We start from the raw sequence: 25000 nt of genomic DNA, 5'->3' as shown, positions 1-25000 counted from the left end.
GGATGCTTCTAGAAAGTCCCTTTTTCTGTTTTCAGGTCTTAGTGATCAGTCTCTAAAATTTTATATCCTTATTAATCATTCTTAGGAAGCTACCACTGAAAGTACTTCACAAATAGTCTTGATAAAGATGTAAGATGTGTGGTAAGGCCTAAAGAGAATTATTTATTCTAATGGAAAAGTGAAATCCAACATGATAGATCCAGAGACTGCAGCCGGATGCTTGGAGAACTGAAGAGACATGTGTGAGAAGAAAATAGACCCAAAGAACTTCCTTTTGTTGTTTAACCCTGATACTAAGTCAGAAAATAGAGAACTGAATTAGAGACATGTACATTGCAAGTTAAACAAATGGAAACATGAGAAACTTAGTAGTTAGAAAACAAAATGTTACACAATAAGTGAAATTGTAAACTGGGCACAGTAGCACATGCCTGTAATCTCAGTAGCTCAGAGACTGAGGCAGGAGGATCGCAAGTTCAAAGCCAGACTCAGCAACAGCGAGGCTCTGAGCAACTCAATAAGCCCTGTCTCTAAGTAAAATACCAAATAGGCTGGAGATGTGCTCAGTGGCCAAGTGCCCCTGAGTTCAACCCCCATGTCCCCCACCCTCCCCCCAAAAAACAAGAAGAGAGTAAATTGTGGGGCTGGGGTAGAGCTCAGAGGTAGAGCGCTTGCCTCACATGTGTGAGGCACTGGGTTCAATCCTCAGCACCACATAAAAATATAGTGTATCCATCTTTAATTGTATGACTTAGGTGGATTAAATTAAGAATGGAAGAAATTTTCCCTAGTGGGTGAGGCAAGATCCAGGAGAGTTAACTTCAGATTTATTTGAAATCTGACCTTTAAAACTAATTATGGTATATTTGTCTTTGGTAATATATAAGCCTACTCTTCCATTCAAAGGAGGAGGAATGTGCTTGCCTTATGACAAAATAAGATGGAAAGGGGTTGAGGAAGCCTGGCTCTGTGGTAAACCAGATTAACTAGCATGTCTGAAGCTGGGTTCAATCCCAGCACCACCAATAAAACGGAAAAAGATGGAAGATCACACCCACTGTTCTCTGAAGGTGTGGGCATACTGCTGTAACCAGTGTCATTCCAAGGCTGTAGAATAAAACATGGCACTTAAACTCAAGGGAACTTGTTGATGAATTGGTCAACAAAAGAAACAATTATCTGTCTCAGTGCTAAGGAAAGGCAGTTAATAATTCAGGTCATTTTCATCTTATAGGTTGATTTAACCATTTAATGCCATTCCACAGTCTTTATGGTTTAATCATTTTTTTGAAGATGAAGTTTTCATATATTGGTATCCTTTCTTAACCAAAAACAAACAAACAAACAAATAATCAAGTAAAAAATCAAATTTGATAGCCTTGCAGTTCTTTCAGTTTTCAGAGGAAGAGAATTGGTCCATTATGGTTTAAGGCATTTACCCAAAGCCACGCAGCTGATTAGTAGAAACTGACTTCAGATTAGTAACACAAAGATGTTGTGTCCGCCAAAAACTAAAAAATATTAAAAAAATTCTCTCGTTAAAAAGAAAAAGAAACTAAAGAGAGAATTTTTTTAATATTTATTTTTTAGTCTTTGGCGGACACAACATCTTTGTATGTGGTGCTGAGGATTGAACCTGGGCCGCACGCATGCCAGGCGAGCGCGCTACCGCTTGAGCCACATACATCCCCAGCCCCCAGATTAGTTTCTTAAAACTTAAGTTTCATAGCTCTGACACCTAAAACTAAAATCCCACTGATTTACGTACCAGGAATGAGATTTGGATTTTTAGTGCAGACAACAATAAACACAGACAACGTGATAACAACCAGTTAATCTAGGTAAAGTATCACTGAGCAGCCTTGCTTAAAGTACCCACCTTTTAATGGAACAAAGTTGTTAAGCAGATCAAGAATTAGGATAGAATATATTTAAGAGATACTATGTCTGATAGCTCCAGTGCCTATTAGTATGGGAACTTGGAAGTCTCATAGGAATGAACACCTTGCTCTCAGACCCCTCCTCCCTTCTCCCTTTGCATTGCAATGACAGTTTACTTCTTTGCCAGCACTGTAATAGCAGTAGTGACATAGATGTGAGAGTGGTCCCCCTATGATCAAACTGGGAGTATCTTGAAGTGAAAATTTGCACTTCATTTATTTTCCAATGAACAGGCTTGTACATTATGATGACTGTCTGGATAGAACACTTTATCCCCTTCTTACCAAGAAACACTGGCTATGGACCAGAAAATGTTTTGTTTGTAAAATGTACACAGCTAGGTGAGTAATGTGTATTTTTTTTCTTTTCCTTTTAGAAGTAATACTTTGCACTTTTTGTTATTTGTTATTTGTAGTACTAGTAAAACCAGGTAGTGAGTTTGTTTTGTGAGATCCAAATATGGGTTTCTTAAAAAATTTTGCTGTATGTGATTCTGCATGTTTAGATTACAATGTGTTTCTTACTGTAGATCAAAGTAAAACAAAGTTCGGAAACTACTCAAAATAGGAAGAATTTAGTACCTTAAAAGTTTATTTTGGATTCCCAACCACAATATACTTAACAAAACTTTTTATTAAATAATGTGATGCTGAGGATTGACCCAGTGCCTCACACATACTAGGCGAGTGCTCTACCACTGAGCCTCAACCCCAGCCCCAATAATACACATTTAAAGGATCAATAGAAAAACAAATCAGTTTACCAGATCAGGATATTAAAAGCAAACATTCCATGAAATGGAGACTTCAATTAGACTGGAAAGTAGTATTTTCATCCTGTGAACAGTTAACATTCTCAATCCCAAAAACAATCTCACTTGAATATCACTATGCACACATTCCCTTGTGTCTAATTTAGAATTTAAAACATTCGTGTTTTCAGAACAACAGTACTAATATACCAGTTTAAAAAAGGAATTGTTTTCAGAAGCACACATATTAAAATTAGAACAGCACAGGTGGGACACAATAACATAACTGTAATCTAAACAATTTGATATATAACTGGAAAGAGTTTGAGGTTTGCCAGCATGTAGAATTATATTGAGTCTGTGTGTTAAAGATTGCCTTTTAGAAGAAATAGAACATGTCTGGAGGACAGGTTGTATCATGGCAAATGTATACTTTTGAGTATACATTTTGAGATTATTATAGTTTTCTACTTACCTTTAAAAGGAAGTTTTACAAAGCAGCAGCATTAGTGTTAGGGGCATGGACTGATAATAGTGGGAATGTTCTGTTTACAGGTTATAGCATGTTGAGGCATGAAAAACTTGATTTATAATGACATACATCTTTTTCTAAAAACTACAGATGGGTGACGAACAGTGACAGTTTTGCACCAGAGGACCCATGTTTCTTTTGTGATGTTTGCTTCCGAATGCTCCACTACGATTCAGAAGGCAACAAACTGGGGGAATTCCTTGCTTATCCTTATGTTGATCCTGGAACCTTTAATTAAAAACAGGTCCAAATATTTAGAAAATGCTAAAATATTTAGAAAATGCTAAATTATTTCACTTAGCAATAAATAAATATACTCTGGAATAAATACTCATTTTATCTTGTTGAAGAAGTACTTCATATATTCTGAATATATTAATCTTTTGTCACATACACAAATTCTGATTCTTTTCTCCCAATCCATGCTTGCCTATTCATTCTGTATCCTGAGTATTTTTTGCTAATGATAGAATCAATGATACATCAAGCGGTGGAAATGTTTTGAAAATTCTTTGAAGAATGTGATTGCTACACCTTCTACCATGAGGCTTCCAAGGTAAAGATCCTTTAAATATCTGTAATAAAAATTAGGAAGAAGTTAAAAACAATAGTAATTGTTTTATGAATAATACAAGAATAGCTATTGTGTCATTCAGTGGTCTCTTTTGTGATATTAAGTATCTTGATATGAATAAGCACACAAGACATTCATGTATCTCCCTAGATACATGAGTAATGAATGTAAAAAGCTCAAGTATGTACACATCTTCACAGTATTTAAAATAAAGCCTCACTTCTTGAAATTTTGTATATTCACAAATGTTATCAGTTTAAAATGTCAATTTAAAAGAAAATAGCAGATTGGGTATTACCATGGAGATAGGGAAAAATCAAGATCCAATGGATTGAGCAATAATACTCAATAATATGTAACAGTTTTCTCAAAAAGAGGGAAAGAATACTTTTCTAACCCAGCTCTTCCATTCTCCTAATCTTATAATTTACGGAAAAGTTTTTTGTTTTTGAGGTGGTGTTTTGCTATGTGGTTCAAGCTACTAGCTTGAACTATGGATCCTCCATCCTCAATCTCCCAAGTAGTTGGGATTACAGGAGTCTACCACACACCTAGCTTGAAACAAACTAAAGTTTCCTGATTAGAATATTTTCTGGAAACTTTTTTTTATTGTAAAATTCAATTTCTTAAGACTTTAAGAAATGCTATAAAATAGATTTTCACTATAATTTTTACTCTCTCTCTCCTAGGTTATATTTAAATTCAGCTGAATTGTACATTTCTTTGGATGGCTGAGAAAAGACATTTAAAAATCAAAAACTGATGAAGCCTGTAAGCCTATTTCAAAGACTGACAGTGAAGTATGATTCATGGACTATATGCCACATATACAATATTAAGTTGAATGATATGGTGATGACAAGTACCTGTTTCTGGTATGTCTAGAGGTGTTTTCATTCACTCATTCAATCAGTAGAGGATCAGCATAGGCATAGAGAACTAAAGAGGCCCCTCCATGGCTGCCTTACATTGTGCCTAAATTTTTACTTTCCTGTATCCAGTGGTGCCAGTAACATTGAACAGATAGAAAATTCTGCTGGAAAATCATAGATTTAAGACAAATGAGTGATTTACCCACTTCCTAGAAGTCCACAGGTAAAAGTTATTTTTAATACTGCATTTCTTACACGTCTTGCATTAATATGCTTTAATTTTCATTTCATACTCTCAAAACAGCAAGTCCCAGCAAGTTAATTATCATAATGAATTCTTATTTTATCACTTATTGAGAATGTTATTCTATTCTGATAGAATCTACTGTTGTTTCCTGGTGAAACTGACAAGAACCAGGCCATACCACAATTTGCCAGTGTTACTTATGTGAGTATCCCACCAAGTTAAAAACAACAACAAAACACCCAAATCAAAGACAGCCTTTCTTTAAGCTTATTTCAATCTATTAAACACACCATACTTTACACCATGAATTATGATATACATCAATGAAGAAATAAGAAAATGTCATGAACTTAATTTTGATATAATAGAAGATGCATGCAAAAGATCACTACACAGAAAAGCAGTTAACTATTTCTTTAAATATTTTTCTCAGGCTTCAGATTCCTTTAGGGATAATTAGACACTGCAGTTTTACTGGGGGAAAGATCAGTCATTAGTGTTGGACAATTACACAAGACAAATATAAACATAAAATTTTGCCTATTAATGGCTTCTTCATTTCTTAAGGGTTATCTATTTTTCATTTCTTAAGGGTTATCTATTTCTAATAATCTCTGGTCAACTGAACAATTGAGGGGAAAAAAAAAAAAGCCTTTGCTCTCATCCAGAATTAGATAGCAGACCTCCTGCTGACATTACATCTTTAACCAGGTAAGTGGGTATGGGTAGGAACATCTTTAGTTTAAAAAATTATATCTCACTAGATACAGCTACAATAGCTGAGCCTTATGATACTCTGATCAAATTATCCATACAAATTCCCAGTCAGGTTCTCTGATTCAAGCAGCTGAGAAACCTTCAGCAATCAATTACTCTTCCAAAATGTTATCCAGTGATCAAATAGCACAAAAGGTATTGTTCAGATTCTACACATACTTTTTTGTGGGGTGGGGGTTAGCAATTATCTCTTAGCTAAGGAATTTAAACCAAATATTGCCAATGCCTTAAAGGTCTTGATGACCTTTTTTGGTGAGTCCTGAGAGTGGCAGTTATCCATGAATCACCTATGACAAAGAATATTTCAAAGAAGGTTAACTGGTTAGAGCAAGGTGAGCCTTATATGAAGAAAGAAATTATCAGAATGCTGCTAGTATCTCCAGAAGTTGAATATTCTGTGGCTTCTTGGTAAAACTATAGATCTGTTTGGGTCATAGGAAAAAAGGGGAGGGAGAACAAAAAAAAATATTTCCTTTATTTTTAAGTCACCTTGTGCTTATATTTAGTTAACCCTGTGTCCCCAAACAGGATCAATAACCAGATAACTAAAAAATTATTTCCTTAAACTCTTAAAACAGCAAAGAAGTAATTTACTAATGGAGTTTGATAGAAAAATTCTTTAATCAAAACAAGTTTACACATTTGACACTTATGGCTCAACTAGAATAAATCTAAGTTAAAACTGTTAGGACAAAACAGATGACTGGTGTATATATAATGTAATAGCAGAGTTCCCTCAAAACAGTGGGTCTTAGCTCCATTGTAAGACTTCTAAAAAGCAAAAATTCAATTATCCAAATAATTCAAGTTGTATAGATGAAAATAATTATCAAGAGATCAAAACTTACAACACATGTTACAAACACTGGTATTAAGTCATTTTCCCATATTCATAAGAGTTTCAAAACGTATCTACTACCTACCTATTGAAAACCACCAACTGACCTAATATTTAAAATATCTTAGAAATGCTATCCTTTAGTTAACAGACTATTAAATTTTGTGTTAATGTTGGTTCTTCCAGATTTGGTCCATATACATCAAAATACAGACTTGTCAAATACTACCTTGGAGCAACTAATATTTCTATTTTTTGTAACCCTGTTACATATATGATATAGAAATGAAAATACAAATTCCCTTCTAATATAGCCACATTTTCAAATAGGTTTCTTTATATAGCATTTATTTATATTTACCACATAAGCATCATGGATTGACTTTTTTCCCAATTAAAAAAATACTACTTTGTGACTTCCTTAATGAATGTGACTTAAGACATTTCTCAAAAATAAACATTTTTAGTTTTAGTTATTAGTGCCTGTAAAGGATCTTAAATGGTTGAACTCTAAAATCAGATTCATTCATATACATATATAATACCCAGTCTGTTCTCTGCAGGAAAGTCATGTGCCTTCAGTAAATTCCCAGCCACAAAACTAAATTATCTTAACATAAGTTGAACCTCATAGAAGTCAGTTTGATGTCAATTGGATAAAAAGGAATACAGATGATACTGTTACAAAAAAGCAGAATGGAGCACAATGTGGACTGATATTAAAATTAACTTTTGATAAAAAAGGAGGGAGTGAGTACTTGTATAGAAGTAACATTTTATCAACCATAAAAATGCTCAACTTCTACAAAACCCACAGTGAAAAGACACTCTGTCCAAGATTTGTAAAAACTATGCACAAAACCCACAGTATTTGGGAAAAGAGGATTTATACAAGTAGCAGTTTAAAAAATGTAACTGTTTTACTACCAATTACACATTAACATACACACACTAATTGAAAATATGCTACAACCATATCTGGAAAAGCAGTTTTAACATTTCTAAGTGGATTACCCCCCAACATTTACTGTATAATGTAGCTGTTAATACTGCACAAGTACAATAGCAATAATGTTTAGTTACTTTTAAACAAAGATAAAGGGATTATCTCCCTCAAAACAAGTTGTAGACATCAAAACCTATGCTTATAAAAATTTAAAACTTTCAGCAATCTAAATATTTCAAAGGAAAACCATTACAAACTTGTCAAATGTTCTTTATATTCCAGGTATGTCAACCTAGTTATCTAGTGTAGAATCCTTCAGAGATATCTCAGTCTCTCTCTCTTCACCGGATGGCCTAAAGAAAAAGGGGGAAAGATAGGTGTGACAACTGAAATTAGGGTTTTCTCCTAAGGAAAAAAGGCATTAAATCTGCATTACACTTTTAAAATTACCAAAACATGAAAACAAAAAACCTTGTTATTTAAGACACATCAAAATTTTCAAAATTTTACCCTTATATCTTCTACCTAAAGTAATTTGAAGATCACAATAACCCAGGAAAGCATAATAGAAAAGAAGCCTTTCCTCTAGTACCAGGAATTGAACTCAGGAGCACTTGACCCCTGAGCCACATTCTGAGCCCTACTTTGTATTTTATTTAGAAATAGGGTGTCACTGAGTTGCTCAGCGCCTTGCTTTTTTGCTGAGGCTGGCTTTGAACTTGCCATCCTCCTCCCTCAGCCTCCCAAGCCATTGGAATTATAGGTGTCCACCATGGCGCATGGCAGAATGAAAATTTTTTATCTGTGATGCCAAAATACATAGACAAGATTTTTTAATTACACAATTTGAAGGGATGCTTGATTCCACATCCTTTGAACAAACAAAAATTTTGGACAACTACAGTTGTATAGGATTACTGTATAAAATAATCAATGATTCTACATCTAAATTGTTAATGCATTTATCCTTCCACAATTGAAGGAATTTTGAAAGCAAGACATTAACATCGTATTGGGGCTGAGAATATACAGCTCAACGCAGCTCAACGGTAAAGCACAATAAAAAGCCATGTAGAAAGATAGACCGGGGAAAACCGTTTTTATAGAATTCCCACCTAGCTCCATTTTCTTGAATACAGTAGCAAATTATTTGTATACGGGATTTTGGGGAGACACCTCTCTTGCCAATTTACAATTTCCTTATTGAATTCAAGGATTAAGTGATCAAATGCTACCCTGCTGGTGCTATATAGAGTGCTTACCCTAGGTTCTACCCTGAGTACTAAATCACCTTGGTTAAAGTATTGTGGTCAAAAACTTATGATTACAAAAAAAAAGGAAAGAAAACATGATCCAGGCGCTACTCTGCACACCTAAGTCACTCTGAGTCAGGAGTATCACTGGAGCCCAGGAGTTCAAAGCCAGCTTGGGCTATACAGCAAAACCCCACCTCAAAACACACACACACACAGACCCATTAAAACATGTCCTCACTTTTTCTTACTGCTGGCCTCATGGTTGTCTTTACTTTCTTCATTGCTATCTCCATTATGCTGTGGCTGATTACTGTCTTGAGCATCAGATCCTCCATTCAGAGTCTTTGAACCTTTAAAAGGATTCCAATGGAAATACTTTGTTAAAGATTCAAAATAAAAAATAAAACATGGCTCCTAAGTTTCTAATACTTAATTTTAGGATTGGGTTTTGATGCCATTTCAGGAATATACAGGACAGCTTCACTGTCAAGTAACATCACTCAAGTCTTTGTGCAGCTAATGCACAGAAATAAACAGTTACTGCATGTACTTATGGGTAAAGGAATAATTAGAAAAATAATATAGTTGTTAATTTTTTATTTACACATAAGCAAACAAAAAACCCATTAATATAATTAAAAAATAATATGCTCAGCATGACTAAGCACAGTAGCATGAACCAGAATACTCCCATCAGCTGTAAATATAGCAACTTTCAGGCTCCACCTGTGATGCTGTTTGGTTTTTGTTTTGTTTGGGATACTGGGAATTGATCTCAGGGCCTATTTTAACCAATGAGTCACATCCCAGCCCCTTTTTAAATTTTGAGGCAGGGTCTCACTAAGTTGTTTAGGACCTTGATAAGTTACTAAGGCTGGCCTTGAACTTGTGATTCTCCTGCCTTAGTAGCCCATGGCATACAACCATGCCCCAGTTAGTGTGATGCTGTTTTGATCAAAACATTGAGGGGCTAGGGATGTGGCTCAGCAGTAGTGCGCTCACCTAGCATGTGTGTGGCCTGGCCCTGGGTTCAATCCTCAGCACCACATAATAAATAAAGGTACTGTGTCCAACTACAACTAAAAGATTATGTGTGTGCCTGTGTATGTATGTGTGTGTGTGTGTGTGTGTATATATATACACACACACACACACCATTATTGAACCCTGGGGATTGGTTTTGTTTTCTGTGGCTGAGAAATGAAAGCTGGACTAGGAAGCGAATCCTCTAGGGAGGAGACAATGTTCTAGATAGAGTTTTTACATTCCTCTGGTCATTTGCCCCATTAACTATGGTTTTTGTGTTAGAACCCTGACTTTATAAACTGACACGATTTCTTGTTCTGAGGGCATGCTGCTGTGCTGCTTAAGTGGTTTGACATGCCCATCACACATTTTTATTTAAGACTACCTCAAGGCCAATGAAAATACAATGAAGCCTCATTGTTTTTTGTCTTTTTTTTTTTTAATGTTTTTTATTTTTTAGTTCTCGGCAGACACAACATCTCTGTATGTGGTGCTGAGGATCGAACCCGGGCTGCACGCATGCCAGGCGAGCGCGCTACCGCTTGAGCCACATCCCCAGCCCGAAGCCTCATTGTTGATAACAATGTTTTAGTAGTCACTTCCAGTTTATTGGCAGATGGTGAAGGTATATTTTTTGCCTATGTAGTAAAGCCATATTTAAACCCTCCCATCCAATTCCATGCTGAGGATTAGACCCACAGTCTCAAGCACAAGCAAGTGCTCTACCACTGAGCTACATTCCCAGGCTTGGTAAACCATTTTTAAAAGGAAATCCTGGCAAACAGTTTTTTAAAAACTGGCTTCAGATTATACATACCTGTTTGTTCCTTTTCTTGCTTTTTGTTTGGGCCTTTCTTCCCTTGATCTTTGGTTTTATTCGCTTCCTCATGTTGTCTTTGTTCAGCAAGAGATTTATTCAACACTTGTGTGATGACAGAATCTCCTTCACCAACCAAAAACATGTTCTTAAACTTGTTATACAACATGGTAGACTTTTCCATGATAACTTGACTAACTTTGAATCGCCGTATCTGAGAAAACAATATATATTTATAATTGTTTCCCTAGTTGTTTGTTTTCTTATACTTATTTTTTTAATGAAGTAATATGAAAATGTTAAAAGCCTATGTGAGTTGATATACTTACTTTTTTCAGGGTTGTAATCATCTCTGTGTGTTTCTGAGCTTGTTGCATTGTGACCTGAAGTGAAGCAAGTTCATCCAAGGCCTCAATGCATCTGTTCACATCCTTCATGACAAAATAGTAATTGTTAATTATTTCACAGCATATATAATTTATTTCTGAAGATTTTTTTTAAAGTCAAGGCAGTACAAATTAACCAGTGATTGTCCCTTTTATCTTAAATTAATTCAATGAGAAACAAAAATGAAGCTATAAAAGCAGCACTGTATTTTTAAAGGAAGTTAAACACTTACAAGATTATCAATTTTGAGTGAATTTTTTATTTCAGCATGTATCCTTTGAAGTCGAGAATCCATTGATGTTTCTATAAATTAAAATATGTGAAAAACAGTAAATAGTTTTTCCAAAACCAGTGTTTTTGTATAATCTGCTTTATAATGGAAAGAAACTGTGGCTTCTTAAAAATATATATTTTACTAAGAAACTCTTTATAGATGAACAATTGCTTAAGAATAAGAAGTTACCTGCAATTTTTAATATATAGTTTAGGAAAGCAACAAACAGCATGAAAGCACAAAATATGCCATTGTCTACATCCAATGAACTCTACACACCAATCCATAAAACACCTGCCTTACCTTATACACTTAACCTTAATTAAGCAATCTGACAAAAATGAGAAAGTGTTTAGCTTTTGTCCAAGTTAGAAAAATCTGACATCAGATGACAAATATTAAAATACAAAGATTACTATTTAGCAAATTCACCTAGTTACGCTTAAAGTACAATGTACTTTATATAGAATTCATCAGGAATCTGAATGTTTTTGTAGGACATAAGAAAATGAGGCTGATTCTGAAGCCAATCATGAAAAATTGTCTACAAACTTTCTATGTATGCTTTTATACGTCGTAGAAAGTGAAATAACTAACCTCGCTTCTTCTCCACTTTCTTAACTTCTGGCTTCTTTCCTTCATCTTTATTCTGCCTATCAAATGTTAACACAAATATTTCAAAACATTGGAACTTTGTGACTATGATTACCAAATGCCCACAATCCCTTATGTAAATAATAAAAAATTTTCCTTATAATAATAAATCAATAGCTTAGACCACAAAGAATTGATTACAGTGTTTAGAACCGGAGCTCCACAGCATTAGTACAAATATAAGCAAAACTCAATATGCTAAATTAAATCTAACAATCTTTTTTTAGTGACTTCACAAAATGATTTTGGAACTGTCACAATGAAATTTTCTTTCCAACATGAAATATATTAAAAGCCCACATTCAGATCAACAATCTACAATGGGAAGAATACTATAAACATTTAATGGATTTTACATCACAATTATTTTTAAAAGCAGCACATTTAAAACAGACCAATTTAGGGCTGGAGTTGTAGCTCAATGGTAGAGCGACTGCCTACATGAGGCTTTCTGGGTCTGATCCCCAGCACTACAAAAACAAAACAGACCAATTTAATTGTTCACCACATCTCCGAAGTGCAGGTAATTTAAGGGATTTTGAAGTAAGCTTCAAGATTAAAATACTGTTTTTAAGACACCTATGAAATTTTTTAAAAATTGGGGAAGGGGAAGCCATTATCAAATTAAATGACATCCACTAACATTTATATACCATTTCAAATGAAAAGGTACCATTTTACTATGAATCACAAAAATAACCATTTAAAATTGAAATCGTAATTTCTAGTACCTTGGCTTGGCAATCAGGCCATACTATAAACCAATTAAAATAGACAAGAACAAAAAATATCTAAAAATCAGGTTTTTTTTTTTAAAAAAACTTTATTTTAAAATTTTGGTTACAGTTTCATTTTTTTCTTAACAAGTCTACTGATTAATCTCTCAGGATTTTTAAAAAAACAATCATTAAGATTCTAAAGAATTAAACAACAAGGAATGTCAAGGGAAGGGCACAATTGCCCCATTCTCAGGGATGTATAGCTATTCCAGTTAATACCTAGCTTCAAAACAAAATGAATTTTTATATTTTCTAAATGAAATAATGTACAACCACCATCTTCATCTAGAATTGTTATAACTTTCAAACACAAAGCTTCATTTTAAGCTTGGTAAAAAACTTAACAGGAATGATGGCAGACCTTAGGATGTAGTGTGTACCTTACAGGAAATTTTAACAATCATAACACAGTAATAATGCCATTAATAATGAAGTCCTCAATTTAGAATCTGGAACATTCTTCCATCAAGGGGGGGGAGGGGGAAATTCAGTCCAATGAGTCTGTCTCAAGATCTTCATCTCTTGTTTGCTCCACTTGTATTCTCTTTTCAGTAACTGGATTAATGCTTTGAGCCCAAAATGAGATATATTTTTTATTACTGTAGATTACATGTTGTTTGGCTGGGAATACAATACAATAAACTTTATTTTGCATAATGCATTTCACACAAGTTGCATCTGAAATGCTTTACAGAGCAAAACTGTCCAAGTACAAAGTTTTGTAATAACAGGAGAAGGAAAGAAAACACAAATATTAGAATTTGAGAAAATTACATTGGAGGACATTCAAAAGAAACTGAAATACATAAAAAGATAACTTTGAGATACTGAAGAAGGGATGGGCTATTTTACTGGGCAACAACTAATTCTGTATCCTAATTTTGGGAGCACAATGAAGTTAAAAGCAACCAACAGTCCAACAAATTTTCAGTGAAAAGGATAGGTAACAAAAAAATATTTACAGAAGTGGTCAAAGTCAACAACGGGGAGTAACATTTCTGAACTTCAGATCACTTTTTAAAATACTCCCACAAGAGGCTAAAGCTGCTCATATAGCCTCCGAACAACTAAGAAGTCGGAGGCAAATGCTATATTTATAGTCTTGTGGCTTATGATTATTTTATAATATAAAAAAATTATTCAAGAATGTTTAGAGTTTCACTGCTCATTATCTTTGTCTTTAGTGACATAGAGCATGTTTATAAAATTATCTCCTCACTATAAATAACAACAACAAAAAAAAAAGTTAAAGAGTGTTAAGACATTTCACAGGAAAGAAAAGTATTTCAGAGAAAGAATTCAGAAGTGACAGTCTAAAAGATAACCAGGAAAACAAAGACATGAAGTCTAACAATCATCACTGCTATTATTTTTCATTCTATTAATAAAATTATTTTATACAATAAAGGGGAAAGAAATCCCCCATGGTAAGTATATACCATCTCCAAGTATCAAAACTTAAGGGAAAACAGATTTGAACTTGATTTATAGTGCACACATTCAATGTAAACCCTGTCAGCCACTGGATTTACTTTACTGGCTTCATGGGTTTCCACCTGTGCTTTTGTTATTTTTGCTGGTCTTTAGGGGTAGGCCTGCTGGTGGTATAACAAGAATATATCCTGCATTCTTTCTCCACCAATATATTATCACCACTCTTTCTATATTTATATATCACACAAATAAGAGAGGATGAGTACAATTTTCTGCAAAACCAACAGTTAAAACTTATCTGCACTTTCAGTTTAAACTGAAAAAGAATTCACAGGGTGACTGCCTCCAAGAATCTCATCCTTCATTCAGAAAATAATGAAGCCTGAAATATCATCTTCATATATGGAAGATTTTTCTAACATGGGAAAAATTTCACTTCAAAAGGCTTCATAAAGTCTGGAAAATGAAGTCTATTGTTTAAAAAACCCATGCTAGCTTTAAGAAAACCCAAAATTTAGAATAAAAAAATACTTACTGCTCAGTTTCCATTTGTTCCTCTTGCTTGCGTTTTCGATCTGCTGCTTCTTTCTCATGCTGGCCTTTCAGCATATTCCTCCTGTGAGCAGTCTGAAAGTTTCGTCCACCCTTTCTCTTCTGTTTGAGAATCAGGATGGATTTAATTAACTATCAAAGTCAGTGACTAGTAGCTGTAATGACAATCTCCAGAGAAAAATAACTAGTTTTGAGAGATGTGTTTAAATTAGTAATTTTAAAAAACACAACTGAATTTTACACATCTCTGCTCTACAATCTTCACTTTCCTTTATGATTGTGGATTTAATAGTCTTCCTCCTGTCACAGTAATTTTATGTGAATACTGATAAGCACACTGCTGAGCCTATTTTGTTTAAAAATTTTAGCTTTGAAATATTAAAATGTGAGGAAAAAAACAGGTGCAGTGGTGCATGCATGCCTATAATCCTAGCAGCTTGGGAGGCTGAGGCAGGAGGATCAAAAATTCAAAGCCAGCCTCAGCAACTGGGAGGCACTAAGCAACTCAGTGAGACCCTGTCTCTAAAATAAAAATGACAAAAATAGGGCTGGAGATGTAACTCAGTGGGCAAGTGCCCTTGAGTTCAATCCCCAATACAAAAAAAGAGAGAGAAAATGTCTATGTGACCTGGATCTGTACATCTCTTAAGGCTATTCTGTTTTTCTACACAAAAGGACACATAGCTTTTTTTTTTTTATATTTATTTTTTAGTTGTAGTTGAACACAATAGCTTTATTGTTATGTGGTGCTGAGGATCAAATCCAGGGCCTTGCATGTGCTAGGCAAGCACTCTATCACTTAGCCACAACCCCAGCCCAGACATATAGCTTTAATAAGTTTCCCAAACAAGATTTAATGGCATCCAAATAAAGTTACATATAAATGACTAAACATACAATAAATAGGCACAAAAATTTTCGTTGGGGTAAATAAAAATATATATAGAAATACACCTTATATTTACATTTGTCTTCACGTCACAGCCAACTTGGCTTATTTCCTACATTCGCTTATTTTCCTAGGTGGGGTTATTGGAAGTACATATTCAATTTTCTGACTATAATTGTGAGAAGGGAAGATATATACAGAATAGAAAATTAAGTTTCAAATGTACTTGTTATGTAGTTAGTAGAAGTCTATTAAGAAATATAGGAATCCAGGTTAGCTTTCACAAAAATACTGAATACTTACTAGGGTACAGCTTAAAAACTATCTAAAAAGAACTTAAAAACAGAACAAGTATTTTATATGATATATAAACTTTCTACCTTTTCACCTTCTTGATCATCTCCTTCTTCTTCAGAATCAGAGGTTGATGTAACCCCTGTTTTAGCTAAATTTTTCCTTTTTGATTCAACTTCTTTTTTCCCCTCTTTTTTGTCAGGCTCTTTTCTTGGTTTATCTTCTTCCTTCTGGCCCTCTTCATCCTTTTTAAGCTGCTTTTTGGGTTGTTTTTCCTCTTGCCCCTTTTTCTTACTTTTGTCTTCTTCAGTAATCCTATTTTACAAAATGCAATAATGAGCTTTTATTTATCATTACTTGTCATTCATCTATACTCTTGTACTCACCAAACAAGTATTTTAGATGATAAAAATAATCCACATGCATACCTGTAACCCCAGCTACTTGGGAGGCTGAAGCTAGAGGACACGAACTCAAGTCCAGCCTGCACCACTAAACAAGATCCTCTCTAAAGAAATGTAGCAGTATTGCTACTTAAAAGTCAATCTAGAAGCTGGAAAAGTATCTCAGAGGTACAGTCTAGTATATACAATGCTCTGGATTCAGTCCCCAGCATACAACATACCACACCCATACAAAGTAAATATACAGAAAAGTAAAAGAAATTCTGTACCAGAACATCCTTTTGATATAAATTAGAAGATAAAAAATTAAAGTGTCATTAGGTTAATAGAAAGTAGAAAGTGATTTCCCCCCATTTTCCAAGTTTCCTTTCATGTCATTCATTTGTTCAAAAACATAATTTGAGTACTAGCCATGTGCCACGGTACTTATTGTTTTTAACTCTGAGGAAACAGCAGTATATAAGATGAGCAAGATCCCTGGATCTTGGTGTGTGTTTGGGGGCTATATTTTAGGGTTGTTAGTTTGATGATTGGTGGTGGTTTGTTTTGGGTTTTTTGTTTTTTTCCTGAAGATGCTGGGAATTAACCAAGGTCCTTGTGCATACTAAGCCCACATTCTATCATGAAGCCATACCCTTGGCCCAACTTATGGGCCAACTATGTATTTGTAAGAATAAATTATTATTTTTTTTTTTAAAGAGAGAGTGAGAGAGAGAGGGGGAGAGAGAGGGAATTTTTTTTTTTAATATTTATTTTTCAGTTTTCGGTGGACACAACATCTTTGTTTGTATGTGGTGCTGAGGATCGAACCCAGGCTGCACGCATGCCAGGCAAGCGCAACACCACTTGAGCCACATCCCCAGCCCCTATTTTTAAAAGTAGACACACTCAGAAAAACTGAATTGCAGAAGTGAAATCAAATGTCATTTTTGAATTCAAAAGAAGCACTCTTTTAAATATATGGCAAATTAAGCATGATAACAAACAGTACTAAGTCAATTACGATCTAAGTACTCCCACACATTGCTAAAATAATTCAAACTACCTAACTTATTCAAATATCCTAATTATTGCTGGATAATAATTATGTGAATATAAATAGTAGAAACAGGCTATAAAAGGACAATCAGATGATGCAAATGCTAACAATTGCTTTTATGGCATACGTGTTCAACTAGAGAACTCCTTTATAAAGAAATACACCGACTTAAAGCTGTCTAAAAACTATGACCTTGGGCTAAGGATATAGCTCAGTTGGTAGAGTGCTTGCCTTGCATGCATAAGGCCCTGGGTTCAATCCCCAGTACCACAAAAAACAAAACAAAAACACTACGATCTTTTTACTGTCCACGGAATTTTACTGAAATTTTCACAGATTAAGATGGATCCCATGTCATTTGGTCCAATGCTACCCAGATAAATGAGAAATGTGATGCAAAATGTCACATAATAAACCCACTGATCCCCCCCCCTACCAAATAAGTGCTTCCTTGAATACTTAGGAGACTTAAGTTGGAAAAGAAAAAAATGTCATCTTTTACATCTTCAAAAATTTGTCAGAAATCATCATTGGGTGTGCTTATTTTCAAATGTCAGATGGGTTTCACCTCTTTTTCTTAAAAATGGTAATATTGTCAAGTCAAATGTAAAAACAATTTCTGTAGCTCTTAATATCAACTGACTGCTTTCTTCAAACTGTTTTGGAAGGAAGTAGCTATTAAAAAATACAAATTTCCTCTCACCCAACAAATCTACTCCCTTTAACACATCTTAAACCAACAAACTTACACACATAAAAACAACAGATAATGTTTGTGTGTGCGCACAAGATGCACTGGGGATTAAACCCAGGGCCTTGGGCATGGGTTTAATATATGTTAACTTCTAATAACTTAAAGACTAATACATAACCCCAAATCTCAGTGGCTTGTTAATAAATTAGTTTTACTTTATGTGAACACTGTGAGTTGCTTTTAGCTCTTCAAGTGCTATACCACTGAGCTTTATCTCCAACCTAGATAACAATGTTTTTTAAAAGCAAGCATCCAAATATGGAATAGATCTTAAAAATGATAATACCTATACATGGAATGTTTTATGTATTTTTTTTAAAGTGGCTTTAGAAAAATATTTTCATTTGTTGTTGATGAACCTTTATTTATTTACATGTGGTGCTGAGAACTGAACCGAGTGCCTCACACATGCTAAGCAAGCACTCTACAACTGAGCCAGAACCCCAGACCCAGGCATATATTTTTTAAATGTGGGGCTGGAGATGTAGCTGAGTTTTAAAGCATATACTTAGAATATAGGAGACCCCTGGGTTGAACATCTAAGCACCACAAGCGGGGAAAAAATAAAAGCTGGGCATGGTGGTGTACTCTTGTACTCCCAGCTACTTGGGAGGCTGAGGCAGGAGAATCACTTAAGCCCAGAATATCCAACCCAGCCTGAACAACATAATGAGACCAGACTTCAAAAAAAACCAAAACCAAAAAGACTATTTTAAGGTCAAAGAAAGGGGATTACTTCAAAGTTTTTTGAGCAGTATCAAAGCAAAGAAGTCTCATGAATCTAACTATCATTACTTGCCACCTTTCATGAACTACAGACTTGTAACAATCTCTCTCTCTTTTTTTTTTACAGTGCTGGGGCTTACCCAGGGGCTCGGGCTTGCTAGGCAAGCACTACATCACTGAGCTACATCCCTAACCTGGCAGTTTATCTTTTTAACAGTTCAAGGGACATTGAGAAAATTATAATTTTCAAGTCTTTTTTTTTAAATATTTTTTTTAGTTGTAGGTGGACACAATACCTTTTTATTTTTATTTATGTAGTGCTGAGGATTGAACCCAGGGCCTCACACATGCGAGACAAGTGTTCTACCACTGAGCCACAGCCCCCCAGCCCCTCAAGTCTTCTAATACATGTTAACTTAAAGACTAACACACAACCCCATGTGTCTCAGTGGCTTGGTAACAAATTTTTCTTACTTTATGTGAACATTATGAGTTGCTTTTAGCTCTTCAAGGCTCTGTCTATACTTTTATTGCCATTTCAGTACCCATCAGGAAGAAATAGTCACTAATACATCCACGCTGTTCTCATGATGAAGAACATAAGTTTCAAGAGTTTATGTAATTTAATGCTGCACTCCACTCACAATACACAACCAAAGGTAGCTACATCCAACGCCCAGCATACATTCAGCAGGAATAATAAATAAATGTTGTGAGCTCCTGCTATTTTAGGATTATCTATTGCCTGAGCAAAAAGCTCACTAATATAGAAATTGTATCAAACAGGGATCTCAGATATGCTAGCAAGTGCTCTATCACTGAGCTAACTCCCAACCCCTTTACAAATTTTTAATTAACAAACATTATTATTTATGGGACACAATATTATTAATCTGAAGAATATATACAATGTGTAATGATAAAATCATAGTAATTAGCATTTCCATCTCCTCAAATGTTATCATTCTGTGTTGGGAACTTTCAAACCCTTCTCTAGTTATTTTGAAATATAAAATTATTATAAACTACAGCTATCCTACAGTGGTATATAGAACATCAGAACTAATTCCTCTTTTATCCAACCATATTTTCATGCTGGTTATCCAACCTCTCCCATAGCAAGAATTCCGTAAATATCAACTTCTCATTTTCTTTTCTTGGCAGTTCATCTTATGTCTTATTCAACCTTAGCCCCTCCATTCCTTTCTGCTGCCCCAGCTGTCAATGACCCCTATTCTACTTTTTACCTAATATATCCATGGGTAAAACTGTAGAACTATGACAACTTGAAAGAAGGAAATGTGGTTTGGGGTAAAGGGGTTTCAAGGTAGAATATCAGTAGCTTGAACTGATTATTACCAAGATAAAGTTGATATGATATTTAAGAAACTGAGTTAAAAAAAAAAAAAAAAAGCCTCTGTTTCAAGTAAGGATATAGGATTTTCAAATTCCCACATCCTAGGGTCAAAGATCTCATAAAGGGTATAGCTGCTAGCCTTAAGAATTGAAACTGGAATGCCTTAATTCTTCAGATGGACACATGATTCCTGAGGGGTGGTTTCTTAGGAAAACCTATACACTTAAATGCCTATAATTAATTAAAAAAAGATAAGAACATATGGGAAAGTATTATGAGTGAGACCATTGAAGCTGACTAGAATTAAACACACAGTATGTACTACCAAAAATGACATTAGATTGTATCAAGAGAAAATGTGATCTAAAAAGGCATGCTAAAGCCTCTGAATCCATATAGTCTGAAAGTCACTGAGAAAGCAGCTCAGCTGACAGGAAGGGCAAAATTAGATAATTTCCATAAGAATCAGCAAAAAGCCATGGAGACAAAGGGACTAGGAAGTATACTTCAAGGGAAAACTGGGGCCTAATCAGGAGAGATTCCTTATATTTAAAAATAGGGGAATCTCGCAATATTTTCCTTCCAAATTGATTTCCCAAGGAATAATGACTGCAAACTTGTTTACCTCCGGGTAAACGATTTCTTAATATCGCTGCAATAATTAAACCATGTTGTGTTTCTGTGCCACTATCTTTTAATTGACAAGTCCTATTTATGATGTAAAATGTGATGTGTTAGTGGATGTATACATTTAAATGGTTATTTAACTCCTATTACCCCATAGATTTTTTTGTTTTAGTGGTAAGAACGCTTGGAATCTATTCTCCTTATAATAAGTATACAATAACAATATATTATTGTTATATGTTACTATTTTTGAAAGTAATTTTCTTTAAAAAAAAAAGAGAGACAGACAGATTGAAACTTGATCTTGGCTATAATGCCCAGGAAAGCCGCAAACTCCCAAGCTCAAGTAATCCTCCTTCCTCAGACAGAGGAACTACAGGTGTGTAATACTTTAACAGCTAGCTTAGATGTAAAATAGGAGTTGGGATTGTACAACACTTGCCTAAACACATGTGAGGCACTGGGTTTGATCCTTAGAACCACATAAAAATAAAATAATAAAATAAAATCTTTAAATATATTTTGGTTGAAAAGTACAACTCTAGTAATGTTCTATAATTACGTTCCTATAAAAATAATTCGTTGATCCAAAACATTATAAGCCCATTCTTAACATACCTCATTTCAGCTTTCCCTTAAAACTCTTTTGTCCCCCCAATACTGGGGATTTATCCCAGGATTCATGCATAACTAGGTAAGTATTCTATACCACTGAGCTATACCCCCACTCTTTTATTTTGAGACAGGGTGTCTCAACTAGGTTGCCCAGGTTGGCCTCAAACTTGTGATGCTCCTGCCTCAGCCTCCCAAGTAGCTTACAGGTGTGTGCCACCTCCAACAAAATCTTTAAACACAACAGCTATAAAAAGGTTTTCCTCCTTACCATAAGTAGTTAAGAAAGGCAGCAAAGGGGGAAAATGTTTACTTTTTTTGATAACTAAGTGATTATTCCAAAATACTTAAAAATCTTAAATATACACTACAATTTTAGCACCATTTTAAAATAAAGCACCTACTCTGAAGGAGCTAAAAATACTTGTGGACACCACTTCAAATATATTCTCTCAAATTCCTTCAACAAGACTATCCTGCCCAATTTTCTTTTAGATTTTACTCTTTTACCAAAGTAACATTATATCTTCATATACTTAAAAAAAAAGTCTTAATAATAACCACATATTTTCAGTTTTTACCAATTTTTACATTTTACAATCCTCCCCATGATTTTTGGAAATATTAAAATAGGAATAGTAACATCCCTTAAAACAAGAGAAAACTTGTAAAAATGCAAGTTGTTTGTAATCAAAGGTTTCATTTATTGAATAATCAATTATACATTAAAAATCAACTCACATGTCACTCTCTGAAGGACAGGGCTGTTTTACCATTTTGGGTCTGCCTCTTGGTTTTGGAATCTTGACTTCTGTAGCTAATATTCATGTGGAAAAAAAAATAATTAGTTTCCCTTTAAAATGCAAATCTCATTATATAAAGATTACAAAATTATATACATCAAGAGTTTATTATTTAGTGGTCTATTACAGATAACAATAATTTATTAAGTTTAAAAATCATGAATCAAATGAGAAACAAGCCAAAAAATTTAAAGATCAGCTATTATCAATTTGTCCTTGGTATGCTTGAGAGGGCTTAAAACGTTTTTCATTTACCAGTAATGTCACAAAATTTAACTTTAGAGTATCACATACGTTCCTATCATATCAGAGTATTATATGTACATTTATTTATACACACACATCTTTGGAAAGCTTATATCAAAATTCACTGAGTCTTCTAACACCCTTAATTTCACCCATTACAACACTATTAAATTCCAAAACATGTAAATAAATTTAATTCTCCCCTCTGGCTATTATGAATCGTAATCCTTTTTCAATAAGTCCTATTATGAAATAGAAAAACATTCTCTATTTTTGTTAATTTTCTTGTGCATACTCTGTATTAGGAAGGTCCTTTTCAAGAGATTTCCAACTTGCCAAATTAAGAAAATATTAATGCTAATGAGAGCTGCATATTATAAATATCCTCATAAACAAAGAATGTAGTAATTTAATATATTAACAGCTGTTAATCAAAGGCTGTGTTTGTTCTTTGAATATGGCTCCATTTACAAAGTTTATGCCTCATAAATGATAAAATAAGCCCATTATTCCTGGTGGTTTTAACCCCACTCTAGTGTCATTTGCCAGTATCTGTGGAAAATTTAATGGGATTAAAAACAAAAAGAAAAAAAAATTCACGATTATTTCAGACTTAAGCACTGCATAATGACATTTCTGTCAAAGACAAACTGCATGTACAATGGTGGTCCCATAAGATTAAATGGCCTACTAATGTCAAAGCCTTCTTAGTTTTTCTACATACCCTCTATGATGTTTGAACAGCAATGAAATTGCTTAATGATGCATTTCTCAGACCATATCTGTTAACAGTCATTAAGAAAATGCATGGCTGTAACCAAATGCCTATTTACTTCATTCCAAAACACTTGAGGCAACAACACTTTAATGGATTGGAATATTAATCACAAGCCAAGCAAATATTTAAACATTAACAATCCTACCTGCAGGTCGTCCTCTTTTAGGACTCACTTTTAGATTAACAGATGCTGATGCTGTTGTCACTACTCCTGCCTCCTCGGTTTCTACTTGTTTTTCTGCCTGAATTACAAAAATTCAATTAACTTATTTAATAAGCAGTATACAAAGTTTAATTTAATGGTAAAAATATGCTAGTCAATATGAGTCAACAAATATAAGCAAAATTTCTAGATGATCTTTTCTGAACAATCAACTCATTAGAATAAAATCCTCAAACTTTGCTTATGATTTTAGGGAACAATTCTTCATTTAAAAATATAAAAAGCTCAGCTTTTGAAAATGCTGACTAAAAAAATCATTTGTAAAAATAAAGCTAATACTTTTGATACAATGGGAACCAAAGTATAATGCGATGATGCTATAACTAACATACTTCTTTCTCAAAGTCTCTAACTCTCTAACTTTTGTTAATGCTCAAAAAAAATTTTATTGGTACATTATAATTATACATAATAGTGGGCACATAATATATTTTTGAACCAAGACTGATATCTGATGTTTTCCCCTTAGGGTTATTCCTATTTTCTACAAACAGGAATCTTAGCAAATTATAATTCACTCTGATAAATTTTGGCATTAACTCTCCTGAGAATGGTTCCAAATAAGAATCAGTAATTACTGAGTAAACATTATAGTAGAATAAAGGTTAAAAATGACAGATCAGATGCACAAGGCCCTGGGTTCAAATCCCTAGTGCCACAAAAGAAAAAAAAATTAAAAACACATCAGGGCTGGGTTGTAGCTTAGTGGTAGAGCACTTGTCTACTTCACATGTGAGGCACTGGGGTCAATCCTCAGCACCACATAAAAATAAATAAATATATGTACTGTGTCCACCTACAACTAAAAAAAATTTTTTTAAATATTTTTAGTTGTAGATGGACATATACCTTTTTATCTATCTATCTATCTATTTATTTGTATGTGGTGCTGAGGATCCAACCCCGTGCCTCACATGTATGATGAGGCAAGCTACCACTGAGCTTCAGCCCCAGCCCAAAAATATATTTTTAAAAAATGACAAATCAGAAAGGAAATGCAAACATGTAGCAGTTGGTACTGATAATAATAGCAAAGGAAGGAAAGAAACTGAAGGAGAGATCAAACAGAAGAATGAAAGAACCATTTAAGAGCTGCTTTCCCATGGTTTAGAATTCAGCATTAACTACATTAATAAAAATAAAAGCATTCAAAATATGTATAATCTTATCTCTTTAATAAAAAGGCAGTTTACCCTTTTAATCAATAGGCTATATGATTTGCAAACATGATGCTCAGTGTGATAAGCATGTAGAAAATTTGTATATTAGTTACTGATAATCAATAATAATCAATACATGGGTACCACCTTTCCTTTCTGAAAGTATTAGTATGAATGAATACTGGAAATAAATAATGTATATTTTAGCAAATCCATTTCTGAGAGTGTATTCATTTCTTCTTTGCTGGTTTTAAAAACATTATTATTGCTTTTACAATTGAAGCATAATAGTGCATAATCAAGGTAAAAGTTGAACCCAAGACTACATGAGAGCTCTTTCCCAGATTAACTGAGAGAGCACAGTTAAAATTCAGTTCAAATCCATCAGCTATTCAGAGCCAAAAAAAAAAAAAAAAAAAAAAACCCCAAAA

General features: G+C 34.1%; 2 protein-coding genes and 1 long non-coding RNA gene across 10 annotated transcripts in view; 2 read left to right on the top strand and 1 right to left on the bottom strand.

Moving 5' to 3' along the window:
• Snapc3 (small nuclear RNA activating complex polypeptide 3) overlaps positions 1–3494 on the top strand; it is a 30805-nt gene extending 27311 nt beyond the window's left edge. For 2 of the 3 annotated variants that reach the window (XM_015502578.2, XM_015502577.2), the window contains 2 exons: positions 2175–2282; positions 3315–3494. In XM_015502578.2, the coding sequence (XP_015358064.1) occupies positions 2175–2282; positions 3315–3462 (256 nt within the window). In that variant the 3' untranslated portion in view covers positions 3463–3494. The remainder of the gene's footprint in view (positions 1–2174; positions 2283–3314) is intronic. The other variant, XM_048783933.1, reaches the window with a different exon arrangement.
• A 58-nt stretch (positions 3495–3552) lies between these two features.
• LOC125610831 lies at positions 3553–5464 on the top strand. Its single transcript, XR_007340889.1, has 2 exons — positions 3553–3780; positions 4488–5464. It is a non-coding gene; the product is annotated as an uncharacterized LOC125610831 (long non-coding RNA).
• Psip1 (PC4 and SFRS1 interacting protein 1) overlaps positions 4696–25000 on the bottom strand; it is a 47903-nt gene continuing 27598 nt past the window's right edge. Inside the window, exons 7-17 of one of the 6 annotated variants that reach the window (XM_048783931.1) lie at positions 23332–23428; positions 22101–22176; positions 15927–16155; positions 14641–14759; positions 11836–11891; positions 11197–11267; positions 10907–11008; positions 10578–10791; positions 8973–9084; positions 7736–7831; positions 4696–4831 (exon numbers count right to left, since the gene is read on the bottom strand). In XM_048783931.1, coding sequence (XP_048639888.1) covers positions 7771–7831; positions 8973–9084; positions 10578–10791; positions 10907–11008; positions 11197–11267; positions 11836–11891; positions 14641–14759; positions 15927–16155; positions 22101–22176; positions 23332–23428 — 1137 coding nt within the window. In that variant the 3' untranslated portion in view covers positions 4696–4831; positions 7736–7770. Of the gene's footprint in view, positions 4835–6296; positions 7832–8972; positions 9085–10577; positions 10792–10906; positions 11009–11196; positions 11268–11835; positions 11892–12695; positions 13373–14640; positions 14760–15926; positions 16156–22100; positions 22177–23331; positions 23429–25000 lie in introns of those variants that run through there. The other 5 variants (XM_048783930.1, XM_015502582.2, XM_015502581.2 and 2 more) reach the window with 5 other exon arrangements.

Source organism: Marmota marmota, unplaced genomic scaffold (genome assembly GCF_001458135.2).
Source record: "Marmota marmota marmota unplaced genomic scaffold, marMar, whole genome shotgun sequence".
NCBI lineage: Eukaryota > Metazoa > Chordata > Mammalia > Rodentia > Sciuridae > Marmota > Marmota marmota.
This window is presented reverse-complemented; position numbering and strand designations above follow the sequence as displayed.